The sequence below is a fragment of the Tribolium madens genome, unplaced genomic scaffold, assembly GCF_015345945.1.
Source record: "Tribolium madens isolate multiple individuals breed KSU strain unplaced genomic scaffold, Tmad_KSU_1.1 Scaffold_1;HRSCAF=32;Tcas5.2_LG8, whole genome shotgun sequence".
Lineage (NCBI taxonomy): Eukaryota > Metazoa > Arthropoda > Insecta > Coleoptera > Tenebrionidae > Tribolium > Tribolium madens.
In genome coordinates this window covers 3,476,901-3,490,458 of record NW_025400984.1, presented here as the reverse complement: position 1 = coordinate 3,490,458, position 13,558 = coordinate 3,476,901, and the positions used below count along the sequence as shown (strand labels likewise).

The following is a 13,558-nucleotide window of genomic DNA, read 5'->3' as shown; positions in this document are numbered from 1 at the left end:
ACTATATTTATACAACTTACATTTAATCAAAGCAGCCTCGCTTACTTAAAAAAATTTTGATTCGGATCTATTTCAATGATTCTATTTTAGACAAAATAACGAAATGTCATCTTTTTGAATTTTATTTCCCTAAAATTAAACTTTTGTCAATATTTTTAAAGCCACTTGCAGCCAAATGATTTTTGCAAATTTAGATTTTTTTGGATCGTTCCATGTAAGAACATTCTGAATCAAATAAACGTTTTCACTAAAAAAATCTTTTGAGTTTCATTCATATGAAAGCTTATGATAATTTTGAAATTCTTGACTACATTTTCAAAGTAATTGAAGAAAAACAAAAATTAGATTTAACTGCTCGTATTTTTGCATTTTTCACAAAGCCGAGCAAAACAATTTCGTTTGTTTCCCGGCTAAAACAAAATAATTTCAAGCTCAACTTTTTGGAAAAATGAAACGAGTTTACACTTGGCGCTTTAACACGTGACAATTCCAATAAAAGCAAGTGTATTTTCTTGTTTATTCGTCCCGATATTTCCCCAAGCAAACACACGGCTGTTCCATTTTATTTACTTTCGGTTACACAACAATAATCGAACTCGGGTTACCTGAAAAAATGTCTCGATGGTCGAGAAATGACAAAGATCCAAGCTCCGGATTTCGTCTAAAGCTCTCGACGAGCATCGAATAATTGATTTATGTGTGTTCAGATGGGAGTAAGAACGGAAACGGAAAATGCGATTAATATAAACCTCTCATGCGACATTGTGATTTGAGATAAGGAACACTCGAAGAGCTGCAGGATTTCAGCTGAAAACCTGGATAAATATTTAGTGGTTAAATATTTTCATCAAGTAGTGATAAAGCTCGGAGTAGGAAGCTGCAAATGACTATTTTATGAAAATATGCTAGCCCTAGCTTAACACTGGGTAATTTTCCGGTTTCACATTGCCATAAACTGTAAATTCTCTCCTCGATTTCCTTTTAGTGTTTTCCGGAAATTGATACAAATGGTCGATTAAAAATCTTAATTCTCACTTTCATTTAACGACTCTCGTTGTTTTATTAACTCGTAAAATAAACCAAATCACAGTCATCAAAAAAAAATATAAAAAGGGAATCGATACCAACACTCGAGCAACAAGTTCATGCGATTTGCTGCTGGTGCAGACTTGAGGGAAATTACATAACCGAAATTATTCATGGGCGTACGTCAGCGGGGGCCGCGATCGATAAAATACACCAGATCCTAATGTCTAAACCCCAAAAGAATTTAATTGAGAGAATTTCACCGATTTGCCTCTCTCTAATCAAATTACCAGAGACGCGGATCAAAGAAGTGCCATCGAAAACCCAATTAAAGGAATCTAGCAGGTATTGGATTATTTTATACCATGGTAACGACACGACACAAACCATGGCAAGGGGGGTTTAAAACAAAATCAGGCAAAATTGTTTTGTCGTGGTAATAAAACTAAAATTATATTTTAGAAACAACCAAACATTTTATTTTCGATGTTGTCATAAAAGATTCACAAATTTTTACTTTTTTATTTTGTAAATTGCGGCAAAACAGTACCTTAATGCATTTATTTATGTATACATAGGTAAGGTGTTCCGAGAAATTAATTGGCGTCAAAAAAAGTGCAAAATTCTTGGTCGTCTAGAAGTTATAGTTGAATTAATATTTTGGATAATTTTGAATTTATCAGCAATTTTCTCGATTACTATTTATTATAGAACACTGATCTTTTTTGTATATGATAGAAAATTAAATTTTCTTTCCAACGGTACCAAACATAAGAGATTATCACTAACAAATGCGGAGTTATTGGCAATAGATCGCTCCGGGTGCAAAAAATTGAACAAAATCTGGACAAAAATCAAAAAAAAATTTAGCTTTAAAATTGCTCCATATAACGTTTTTTTACCTTTATAGAGGTCTTAAAAACTCAAAAAAGTGTATAACATGTTATTAGGTCAAATTTAAAAAATTACGAATTTTTTGAAATTTTCAAAGAGAACGGTAGTAAAATCGTAAAAATAGTTCAATTTACTTTAAGTCGTAAAAACGCTTGAAGTATGATTTTTTGGACGTAAAATTACGCGCTGAACACGATGCAACAAGTTAAAATACTCTACGATGCATAGTTTTTGAGATATTGAGTAATAGTTAAGGATAAGGCTAAAAGTATAAGAACTATATCCGATTTTGACCAAAAAATCAACATTTTTTGATTTTTATGAAAAACTAGTACTATGTGTATGTATGTAAAATTAACCATAGAACACGCCTGTAGAAACCATTTTGACCTAGGACTCATAGTTTTTGAGATATTAATTTTTTATGAGAAAAACTAAAATTGGCTCTGTACCCGGAACCATAACCCGGAGCGACTTCCGGTTTGCGCCATTAGATGGCCAAACTATTTGACCTAGAGCAAAAAGCCAAAACAATATCTTGCAAAAAAAAAAGAATTTTTAAACGCCGATTATGGCGGAACTACACCTTTTTTAAGTGTAATTCAGAAAACGTAAGACATATTTCAGAAAACATTAATTGTAATTCAGATTAGTCAATTGTATTTCAGAAAGTGTTAATTGTAATTGAAAACAGTAAAATGAATTTCAGAAACTATCAGATATAATTCAGATTAGTTAATTTAATTTCAGAAAGCGTAAATTGGAATTCAGATTAGTAAATTGTATTTCAGAAAGTGGTAATTGTAATTCAGAATTCGCTATTTTCATTTAAAAATTACATTATCAAAATCTTTTTGAAAATAAAATATCTTATTTATTTTGTAAAATACTAAGTTTATGTAACTCTGTAGTTTTGAAAATAAAATAATTCGAGTTTATGTGTAAACTTTATTTTGAAATAACAGTAAGTTACTGATTTGAATTACAATTGATATTTTCTGGATTATACAGGGTGCCCCAGAACTAGCGCCCCAGAGAAAATGTGCAAGTAACGTAAGATACCAGGAACATGAAAAAAATGTTTAAAAAATTCTATCTATCAAAAAATTTTGACATTTATTTTTTGACATTTGACATTTTTTATATCTATTTAATGATACTGATGATCTTGTATATGTTTGTTTACAATTATTTAGTAAAGGGACAAAAATTTTGACATTAAAAGCCACAAATAACATTAAACAGAGTTACAATTTAGGGTACAGCTTCCTTGTTTCCTCTTTTAATAGCAAAAAAACTTGGAAAATTATTTTTCCAACAGAAATAAATAGAGTTAAAGTGCAAATTTTAAACCCTCATAACTTCGAAATTTTTATAGATAAAATTTTTTAAACATTTTTTCCAAGTTCCTGGTATCTTACCTTATATGGCATTTTTCTCTGGGGCGCGAGTTCTGGCGCATCCCTGTATGGTAACATGAAATTTAATTTACTGTTCTGAATTACATGGAATGAATCTGAATTCCAATTTATGCTTTCTGAAATTAAATTAACTAATCTGAATTACATCTCATGGTTTCTGAAACTCATTTTACTCTTCTGAATTACAATTAACACTTTCTGAAAGACAATTGACTAATCTAAATTACAATTTACGCTTTCTGAAACGAAATTGGCTAATCTGAATTACATGTGATGATTTCTGAATTACACTTGAAAAAGGTGTAGAGGAGATAACGCGAAATGCTTGGCAAATTCGTCAAAATCTATCGGATATGTTTCAATTAAATCTGAGACAAGTTCAAAAACACTAGTTTTTAAGGGAGGTGTTAACAAGTTTTTACTTTTTTTTATTTTCTAAATTAGCAAAACTGTACGTCAATGATACTTGATATAATGCTTTGACAAAGACATATGTAAAATGTTTCGAGAAATCGATTGGTGTCAAAAAAACTGCAAAATTCGTAATAGTTTTGTAGTTATAGTCATATTTATATTTTTGATATTTTTGATATTTTTGATTTTTTTTTTCGATAACTATTGTAGAGCACTGATCTTTTTTTTATGTGATAGAAAATTAAATTTTCTTTCCAACGGTACCAAACATAAGAAGTTATCACCAATAAATCCGCTCCGGGTGCCAAAAATTGACAAAAATCTCGACAAAAATCAAAAAAATTTCCAACTTTAAAATTCTTCCATATAACGTTTTTTACATTTCTATAGGTCTTAAAAACTCAAAAAAGTGCATAAAACGTTATTGGGTCAAGTTTAAAAAATTACGTTTTTTTTGAGTTTTTGTAGTAAAATAGTCAATTTATCTTCAAAACCCCTGAAATATAGTTTTTCAGACGTAAAATTAAGCGCTGAACACGATGCAATAGGTTAAAATACTCTACAATGCGCAGTTTTTGAGATATTGAGTAATAAAGTTGCTATGAAAACCAGTGTTGTCAACTTAACTTTAATTAATGAATTAATTAGTAAACAGCAATTGTTAGTAAGTTTTCTCAGAGGCGTCTATCGATTGCGTTTCGAGGATTTGTCGATGGGAGGCCGTCATAAACATCCTTTCGATGTCTCTCGTCTCCCTGTATCTCTTTTTGGCATCAGCTTGTAGTTTTTTGAAGAGGGGTAGATTATTCTCCATGGATTTTTTGAACGATTTCCGGTCTAATTTGTAAACTTCGCTGATTTCAAGTGCGATAACGGTGGCCGTTCTCTTCAAATTGGAGTAAAGTAGGCAAATTTCCCCGAAATAGTCGCCGTCTTCGAGGTGACAAATCTGGAGAAAATTTTAATTTTCGAATTTTTCAAGTGTGATTTTTACTTCTTTGCCTGAGGGTGAGACCACTGAAACCGTGCCGGAAGCCAGGAAGTACATGCAGTCGCCCTCAGAGCCAGCTTTGACGATTATATCGTTGGGTAAATAAATCTCGGGTTTGAGGTGGTGGAGGATTTCCTCGACGAGTTCACGCGTGAGCGACTGGAAGATTTGGACGTTGTTGACCAAGCGGCGACACGTGTGATAATTGATCTCTTTTTTCAATTTTTCTAAAATTTGGATAATAGTTAAGGTTTGAGAGAGTGCCAAAATACCGGAAATAAAATTCTTCACTCCGTGTTCTTTAAAATACTTCTCGCGGTATTTGTAGAGATAGCATTCACGAAGGCGTTTCTGAACCACGATTGGAAAATTTTTCGCTTTCATGTAATCATCCACTTGGCTCATCATCGCGAAATATTTGATTTCTAAATTGTTACGGCTTTTCAACATGTTGATAATCACCACTGAAAAATGACAAAAATTGGGCTTGGACCACAAGTTTTCACAAAATTTTGAAAAAATTTGGCTTGATTTCTACTAATTTTTGGTATACAGGGTGCTTACTAAAAGTTCTAACGCAATTTCGAAAATTGAAATTTCCTAATGTTTGCTAAACTATCACCCACAGCTTCTTCTTACAGCACTGGATACCTTTTATTGTCGAAAAAAATACAGATTTGGATGTCAGTGATTTTATATTTGAGAAAAAAAAAAGGTTTTGATAATAATTTAAAATTTATTTATATTTATATTTATTTTGTACCCAATGTTAAAGAGTGATTTTATCAACAAATTTTATTAGATAAAGTAGTCTTTTATCGTCTAGTGAAATAAAGTAATTTTTATCTACTGTTTATATTCAAGAAATTCTAGTAGGTGAGTATAAAATAAAACGAAATATTATACACTTGTTTATCGTCTTGTATAATAAATAACTATTATTGTAGCAAATTAATTCTTGCAATTTAGAATCGATTCAAATTCAGGTTCAGGTTCCCTAAACATTTGAAAAAATCGTCCACTTTCAAAGTTTGTTACGCAAAAACCAAATTTCATGTATCTTTGAAACCAACATTTACAGCAATTTTTTTACAATTTCTGATTTTTTGACTCATTTAACATAAAAAAATGCAAATTTTGAATCATTACTAAAGTCACTACGTTAGATTGATTCAGATTCATCTCGGTGATTCTGTTTTTGACAAAATTACAAAACTCGATTTTTTCAATTTTATTTCTTTCTGTAAAAGCAAAATTTTGGACATATTTTTCAGTGTACTTGTCATAGCCAAATAATTCTTGCAATTATTTTTTTATTCTACTTAAGAATAAATTCTGATTCAAATAATCGTTTTCAAGATTTTTTCCGCAAATGTCAGAAAAATGACTAAATAACACAAATAAAAGTTTTACATTTTAGTAATGAAGTAAAAACTCTGTTTTTTGTGCCCAGACGTTTTTACTTTTACTATGACATTTACCAATGTTGCCTCTTTCGCTGCTTCAGATTATGCTGAAAAGGTACATTGTCGATTATTAGCATTCGACATTTTACACTACTAACTGCACTAGCCATGTAGTTAAGAAACTTTCGAAAATCTCAACACAAATTTCGATACTGACGTTTGTTTGTTTGTTATGATTTCATTGCAAAGCGTCATGATTATTTTGTTCATTTACTTTTCAATTCTTTGCCTCGATCTGAATACGTTTGCGAATAAAATAGTATATGTTATTCGAAGTAAAAATGTGTTTATGTGAATTTTTTCGCAAAATAATATTTTGTAAAATAAACATATCACTTTTAATTCTAAGTAATAAAGTAATATACTATTTTTTGAGTTTCATTAATTTGCAAACAAATTTTTGATAAATTTTAAAAACTTATAATAGCTAAATAATTTTTGCAGATTTCCATTTCCTAAGTTATTTTACATAAAAAAAATCAAAAACTTAATCCAATAATTTGGTATTTGGAGTTTAAAAAAATGTTTTTTCAATTTTCCTCTTTAAAAAGCGAATTTTAATCTATATTTTAAAAATCGCAACTCTATAATTTTTGATAATAAGTATTTTGAAATATGTGACATTTAAATAAAATACTCCGTTTTTATTTGTTTTCCATTTGTGAACAAAATGTGTCTAAATTATTAAACTATTAATTTTTTGAAAAAAGTTATTAATGACTGATAAAGTACTACAAAAATGTAACGTTTTATCAAAAATATTTTTTGTTGTTTTGGAGTTCTGAAAATTTTTAATTTTTTTAAATGCCAACCTAATATAAAATGTTTTGTACAAAAGCTGTGATCTAAGAATTACAACTATCAACATTTTATTCAATTTTTAGCAAAAATAATTGATATAAGTTGAAAAAAACTCAAAAACAACACTCACATTTTTAATAGCACTTTTATTTTTATTAGTTATTATTTTTTGAAAGTAAATGATTTAAAAAAAGCGCTTGGTTTCATACTTTTTGTTCATTTCGTATAGGTCATTCAGTTTTTACCGAAAAGATGAATGGCGACAAAAATTTTCACCCGATCTACCGATTGCACCGAAATCGGTACAAAATAAGTCATCACTCATCTCAAAAATTAGCAAATAGGCTTAAAATCTTTATCACATAATATAGTAAAATTTACTTGATAATATTTAAAAATTCTCAATTTGATCACTCTTTGGAAGAATTTGAGCCAACATGCATTTGAAATATGTTTTTTTAAGCAAAAAAGGATTTCTTTAGCATTCAATGTGGCATAAACTTATACCTGTGGCAAAAAGGAGGAGAAATTTCCCGATGAAATATCCAAGAATGGCCGTAATATAAAACGACCAAGGATAATGATATTTGAATCGAATATCAACCCCTAGAATATACGAACAGGCCGTGTAGAGGTTTCTTATATACAAAGAAAAGAAATCCATTGAGAGATTTTCACTCCTTATATGCAGATTAAGACTCATGTGGTTAGTTTCTTGGTGTCGTTCTTCGTCTTCAGTGAACGATTCAAAAATTTCACTTGCTGTTGCCATCATTGGAAAAATACACGCAAGATCATGAATGAGAAGAAACGCCAAAGTGGCCATTTTTATGACAGTTTGCGCACCGGTTTTGATTCTGAAATACTGGAAAACAATGATTTGGACAAAATTTGAGTCGATTTTACACTAAAAACTGTCTCCAAATAGTCCAAGTAAGTTAAAATGCGCACAGTTTTCGCCAGTGACAACATATCGAGTAAATTGTCGGTGTGGTGGTTAATTAAATCCTTCGGTAATTCAGGCGTGAGGGCTAATACGTCCCCCACGAAAAAAAAACTAAATATGTAATTACTGAAAATGGAAAATTACTGAAAAATTCCTGAAAATCCCAAATTACCCAGCGATTGACGAACACTTCATCACAATCGTTTCCTTTTTCTTACTCTTGTAACCCGTGGTGAAATTCACAAAAATATCAATAACTCCCAACGTGTTAAAAAACCAATTAAAAACCAAAACTTCCAATGCGAGGTAATCCCCATATGCAGCATCCAGGGGCAAATAAATCAACCAGAAGAACAACAAAATCGCCATATAAATCTCGTAATACAGTCTAGAAACCTGCGATAATTTCAGTGGCTGAAAACAGCTCCGTTACCTGAAAATACTGAACGGGTGGATGACCCACGACCCCGACTTGACCTGCTGTCTCCTTTCGTCGAGGATTTCAGCCGTGCTCCTGAAAAAGTTCATACTGTTGGGGTTGATTTCAGTGATGAGAATTATCTTTTTCAGGACACGCTTGAAACGGGCGAAGCAGGACGCTTTGGGGGGTAAAGGGGGTAAAAAGCTGCGAGACGCCACATGTTCGATGGTGCAAACATGGGACAGTTTCACTTGAAACATTGTGTTTTGACACTGAAAACTGACTACTTGATCAAACAATTTTTTTGAAAGCGGCCAAAATGGGCAAGGCAGGTAGTTTTCTTCTATCACAAGTTTTGAAACACCCATATTTTCAGAAATTTTGTCTAAAATCTCCTTTCAAAAAATTGCAGATTTGGCATTTTTTGAACAATTAAATTGAAAAAAAAAAAACAAATTAAACTACGAATCTTTTAACAATACTGAGTGATTTATGATTAAAATTTATTTTCTGAAAGACGATCTAAGATAAAAAAGACGCCCCAAGTCATAATTTCGTTACTTTTAAAGTTGAACAGTTTTTTTGTTATTAGTCGTTTGCTTATCTTAGAAAAAATGAATAAAAATGTTCTATTTTTCCACAGCCTAATTTTTAAATTGCCAAAAAGCAAAACTTAGTGATAAATAATAGTTGGTAAGCTTGTTCAAAGGCAATTTAATGAGGAATCCAAAAATAACAAAATATATAGAGTGTTCCATTTAAAAAACTGAAACTGATGTCAGTTCCGGTAAAACAGGAAATAACATTGATTAAGCGTCAATCCCAAATAATAGATGATAATAAACTGTACAACTTTGTTCTAGAAAGTATTGTCATATCTTTAAAAATAATGGAGTTATGACTTGGAGTGTTTTTTATAATCCACCTGTATATGAATGAAAATGCCATATTTCGGAGTTTTTTTGAACTAACTATTTAGTAAAATTAAAATTTTAATTTCTTACGTAAAACTACATAGAGAATTTAAATACTTTTTTGACATTTTTTGTCACTTTGTCAAAATAGTGTAACTGTGAAATAGTTCAAAACACGTACCAGGTGAATAAAAAATATGGAACTAAACGTTTTTTGCTTAAACTATTTATTTTTTGAAAAAACTAATTGATGAGTAATAAAATACTATAAAAATGTGAGGTTTTTCCAAGAATAAAAATTTTCGAAATTTTGTTTTGTTTTTGAGTACCTACTGCAAAAAAAATATTTTTTTAAAGGATAACCTACTTTAAAACCATTTTTCTCATGAAGGTTATGATTTAAAAATTACAACTATCATCTAAGTACTTAATATTTAATATTTAAAAAAAAAAATGTTTACATTATTATGACAAAACAAAATCGCATAAAAAAACGCTTCATTCCATACTTTTTATTCACCCTGTATGTAGAATGGGTCAAAAAATGAAATTCTAAAAATTTGTTGTTAAGGCGATTAATAATTTCAAAGATGTAGAGTTTTCCAGAGACGGATAAAACGATTAATTATTATCAAAACATACATATGTTTTATTTTAGAATTAGAATTATTTTGAGATTTCTAATATGAAGTTGGAAATAATAAAATAATAAACGATTTACATAAAATAACTTTTTTAGAAACAGAACTTATGATCATTGCGAATAAAAAAATAAGCAAAAATTTGCTTTAAAATCTCTCTACAAAAAGAAAATTATTATTTTTATCATGTTCATAGCAAGTAGATAGTAACGAGAATATCATTTACTTTTCTTTCTTCTTTTTTTAATAAGAAATTGTTTTTATACGTATTACTTTTTAAAATGTTTAAAAATCAAATAAAAGTAAATTAAACATTGTTGCGAGTATTCTCGCCTTCAAACTTCACACATTCCTAGCGAAAATTGCTTTCACACATCCTGAAGCTTTCAGCCAAATTAAAAAATTTCAGGAATAATTTGAAAACGAGCCAATCAAACAAGCGCAATCAAATCAGTGAGGGCGTGTCTCGCCTCACGTGACAATCAAAACCAATTAAAAGTGAGTCAATTGAGTCGGGCGTCATCACCCCTCCCCTGATCAACAAGTGACGCACTTTTTCTTCAAAACAAACATAAAAAATCGCTGATGAAGTAATATTTCGTTAAATATGTAAATAATTTATGACAGACCGAAAATAGCTAGCGTAAAAATAAAACATGACGGGGTTGGGAACAAGGCTTACCGTAAAGCTTGCCGAAACTAAAACCGAAAAGCACTGAAAACTGAAATCCGCGAACGAAACGGCCGTTTCAGGAGCGTCGCGACGCCCTCCTCTCGCGCCTCGCAAACGACGACTGATTCAACGCCTACCGGGATGCTGGGATGCTGCAGACTTAGCGCATATTTCAGGCTTTTTCAACGGGGGCAAAAACACCCACTTTCTCCCCCAAATTTTGCATCCACAAGTACTGTTTAATTAATTGTCCAAATAATTTCAAGCAAATGTAATTAATGTTATTTGATAAAGCAATTTGCAAAGGGCAAATGACAAACACGTAGTATTCTCTCGCTGTTTGTACTGTTATTAAGATAATTTGAAAACACGATGTTTATTTATACGTTCGATTCCGTTCTTGTCGGAAAATCAATGGTTTCGGGGCAACGAGCACGCATGGAGATTTTGCAAAAACAAAACTATTAAATTGACACAAGTTGTTGCAATTAGGGGCGTGTCTTAACAATCACATGACTATGTGACTCAATTACGCGGGCTGTGATTGGAGCACACGTCACGTGACAATTAACACGCCCTAAAAATTTGAGTTCTTTAAATAACTAAACCACAGACTTATTTCCTCCCACGCACTGTATGAAACAATACAATGAGACTTCTTAAAACTCGGATTCAACAAATTGTAACACATCATCGGTTTATTTTTAAACGTCGGTTTATACAAACCAAGTGACTGTTCGAAACGGATAAATCAGCGCGGACATATAAATATTTGCTTGTTACAAGTTCGACTTTTTCTCTATGGCTGGAAATAAGTAATCAAGGTCGGGAGTTAAAATTAATCTGCGATTTACACCGAGTTTTAGGGCTTAACGGCCGACAAAAGCGGAAAAGGATTCGCACATAAGCCGATTTAATTATTCACTTTGTAAATATTTGATTCAATTTTTGTAGTGAAAGGTTGACCTGTATTTTTGTTCCGGTCAAGCTGGAACGAATAGTTTGTTCACCTCGTTTGTCTGGGGAATTAAAACTTCAATTTCGTAAATATTAAAAGTATATTTATTAAAAACTAGTCAACAAACGTACAAAAAACTATAAAAAGATTCTCTTAATATTCAACAACCGGCTTCAACTCGTACGCAATCCCAGTTTTCTGGTCAACAATCAACCCCATCTTTTGGTCGTAGACCAAATCCCGCCCGTCTAATTTCTTCCCTTCCCTTTTGCCCCTCTCGTAATCCCTCTCCCTCTTGTAATTCCCCCCGTGTTTCCCTGTTACTCCACTCAAGACCAAAGCCCTAGCATTTTCGTTTATAAACTCGACGTCTCCGTCACCATTCGGCTGTCTTTTTCCCCTCCCACCAGCAACATAGGTCGGACTTTGTTGACTCTCATCATAGGCAACATATTCTTCCTTCTGTTGACTTTCTTCACCTCCACCGTCATGATGACCGGCATGGTTGTAATCCCAGTAGTGTTCCCCATACCCTCCATGCTTATCGCCCCATCTCACCTAAAAAACACCGGTTAAAAACCCAAAAAACGAAGAAATTAAGAAGAAAGAGACTTTAGTTTTGAACTCCCCGGCATGCGGATGGGCTTTCTCATGACGTTCGATAAAGTGGTGTTCGTTGCCTCGTTTGTGGCCGTGCTCGTAATGGTCTTTAGCGGGCACATGGGCGTATCTGTTAGTGAGAAGAAAGAAGAAAGTTAGTAAGAGAAGAAAAGAAGAAAAGACTAAATTAACAAAATCCCCAAAAACCTTTCCTTGATGACTCAAATCCTCAAAATTGATCTTTTCAAAACGCTGCTCCCACTCTTGAGGCGATTCGCACACGTGCCCAAACTCAATCTCGTGAGGAGAGTGCTGGGCCGTGTACATATCCCTACACACAAAAAATCAAGCAAGCGCTGAATCACTGTCACTGTTGCTAAGTAACTGTGGAGGACTAGTGATACTTAACAACAGTTGCTAGGTAACCGTTGTCACTGTTACTAGATTTAAGAGTAACTTAACAACCGTTGCTAGGTAACCGTTATTTGGAAATGGCCAACTTACTGGAAGTATTTGCTGCCCGCGTGCACGGCCGCCGGGGCGCCGAAGCCATGCGTCTCGGCCACTTGATGGTCGTCCTTTTGCAAAGTGACGCTTCCAACCTGTCTTTTGTCCTTCACTTCCGCCCCCAGGACGCAGGAGGCGGCGCAGAGCAAAGCCAACGCTGAAAACTATGAGAATTGTTGTGGTTGGGGTTGAATTGGTGGTGTTTTTGTGGTACCTTTGAGCACATTTTGCAAGACTCGATGCTAGTGTGAGACTGTCTCCGATGAAAGAGTGTAACCTTTTTATAGTTGAATGATCCGCGACGGAATTGTTTATTTTCGATATAGTTCCAGCGAGTTCTCTGGCACCGAGATCGCGGTTCTTGTCTGGGGCAAAAAAGGCCAACGGTCCGTTAGTTTTACAAATCAATTTCTTAACAATAGACGTATTCGAGAAGTTGTGATTGCAAAAGATGACCCAAGTCGGATTCTATGTCGAGTGGAACAAAACATGAATTATTGCAATTTTTGTTTGGTAATTATGGAAAGTCGGCATCGAACTTTCTAGATTTGTGGCTAACCGGATGTTGGGTCATTTTTTTGCTTTCCGATTTTTGTAATTAAGCAAAATAAACGAAATTCTAAATTTTGGTTGTTTTTCTCCGTGTTGACATTTTTCTGCTTGGGCGATAAAAAATCATAATTCCTGTGTAGAAATGCATGAAATTTAAATTTGACCAAAGACAAAAAATTATTGTTAATCAATGGGACATGAAGAATTGGTTATTTCCGTGAAATTGGATTTGGAAAAAGGCGCATTTCCGGCTGGCGTAAAAATTCAAAGAACTATTGCGTTGGTAAACTTAGACATCCTGTATAATATACAGAAGGGACGTTCGCCTTGGGC

The 13,558-nt window shown here is 32.6% G+C and overlaps 3 protein-coding genes across 5 annotated transcripts in view; all 3 read right to left on the bottom strand.

The window, feature by feature from the left end:
• Positions 1 to 10,716, bottom strand: part of LOC123016300 (potassium voltage-gated channel protein Shaw-like) — a 32,370-nt gene extending 21,654 nt beyond the window's left edge. For both annotated transcript variants that reach the window (XM_044416610.1, XM_044416611.1), the window contains exon 1: positions 10,618 to 10,716. The gene's annotated coding sequence lies outside the window, so the exon portion shown is untranslated. The remainder of the gene's footprint in view (positions 1 to 10,617) is intronic.
• LOC123016302 (potassium/sodium hyperpolarization-activated cyclic nucleotide-gated channel 1-like) lies at positions 4,303 to 8,645 on the bottom strand. The gene is made up of 7 exons (XM_044416612.1): positions 8,393 to 8,645; positions 8,132 to 8,347; positions 7,920 to 8,085; positions 7,521 to 7,878; positions 5,019 to 5,210; positions 4,750 to 4,973; positions 4,303 to 4,704 (listed from the first exon to the last, which is right to left on the bottom strand). The coding sequence occupies exons 1-7, from the start codon at positions 8,638 to 8,640 to the stop codon at positions 4,417 to 4,419; spliced, it is 1,692 nt and encodes a 563-aa protein (XP_044272547.1). The 5' UTR covers positions 8,641 to 8,645; the 3' UTR covers positions 4,303 to 4,416.
• A 937-nt stretch (positions 10,717 to 11,653) lies between the features above and the next one.
• LOC123003899 lies at positions 11,654 to 13,020 on the bottom strand. 2 transcript variants are annotated; one of them, XM_044396940.1, is made up of 4 exons: positions 12,888 to 13,020; positions 12,671 to 12,837; positions 12,374 to 12,497; positions 11,654 to 12,124 (listed from the first exon to the last, which is right to left on the bottom strand). In XM_044396940.1, the coding sequence occupies exons 1-4, from the start codon at positions 12,897 to 12,899 to the stop codon at positions 11,720 to 11,722; spliced, it is 708 nt and encodes a 235-aa protein (XP_044252875.1). In that variant the 5' UTR covers positions 12,900 to 13,020; the 3' UTR covers positions 11,654 to 11,719. The 2 variants fall into 2 exon arrangements, with proteins under 2 accessions (XP_044252875.1, XP_044252876.1); XM_044396941.1 differs by lacking the exon at positions 12,374 to 12,497 and adding an exon at positions 12,179 to 12,296.
• Positions 13,021 to 13,558: the final 538 nt, after the last annotated feature.

What these genes read in the sequence shown, in the direction of transcription:
- LOC123003899 (XM_044396940.1), bottom strand. An exon ending in GCGGGCAGCAAATACTTCCA is followed by an intron (nt 12,498 to 12,670) that starts GTAAGTTGGCCA and finishes TTTTGTGTGTAG; the next exon opens with GGATATGTACACGGCCCAGC. An exon ending in ATTTGAGTCATCAAGGAAAG is followed by an intron (nt 12,125 to 12,373) that starts GTTTTTGGGGAT and finishes GGTGTTTTTTAG; the next exon opens with GTGAGATGGGGCGATAAGCA.
- LOC123016302 (XM_044416612.1), bottom strand. Translation starts at nt 8,640, where the DNA reads ATGTTTCAAGTGAAACTGTCCCATGTTTGCACCATCGAACATGTGGCG. An exon ending in TCTCCTCCTTTTTGCCACAG is followed by an intron (nt 5,211 to 7,520) that starts GTATAAGTTTAT and finishes GTCATTTTTCAG; the next exon opens with TGGTGATTATCAACATGTTG. An exon ending in TCTCACCCTCAGGCAAAGAA is followed by an intron (nt 4,705 to 4,749) that starts GTAAAAATCACA and finishes AATTTTCTCCAG; the next exon opens with ATTTGTCACCTCGAAGACGG.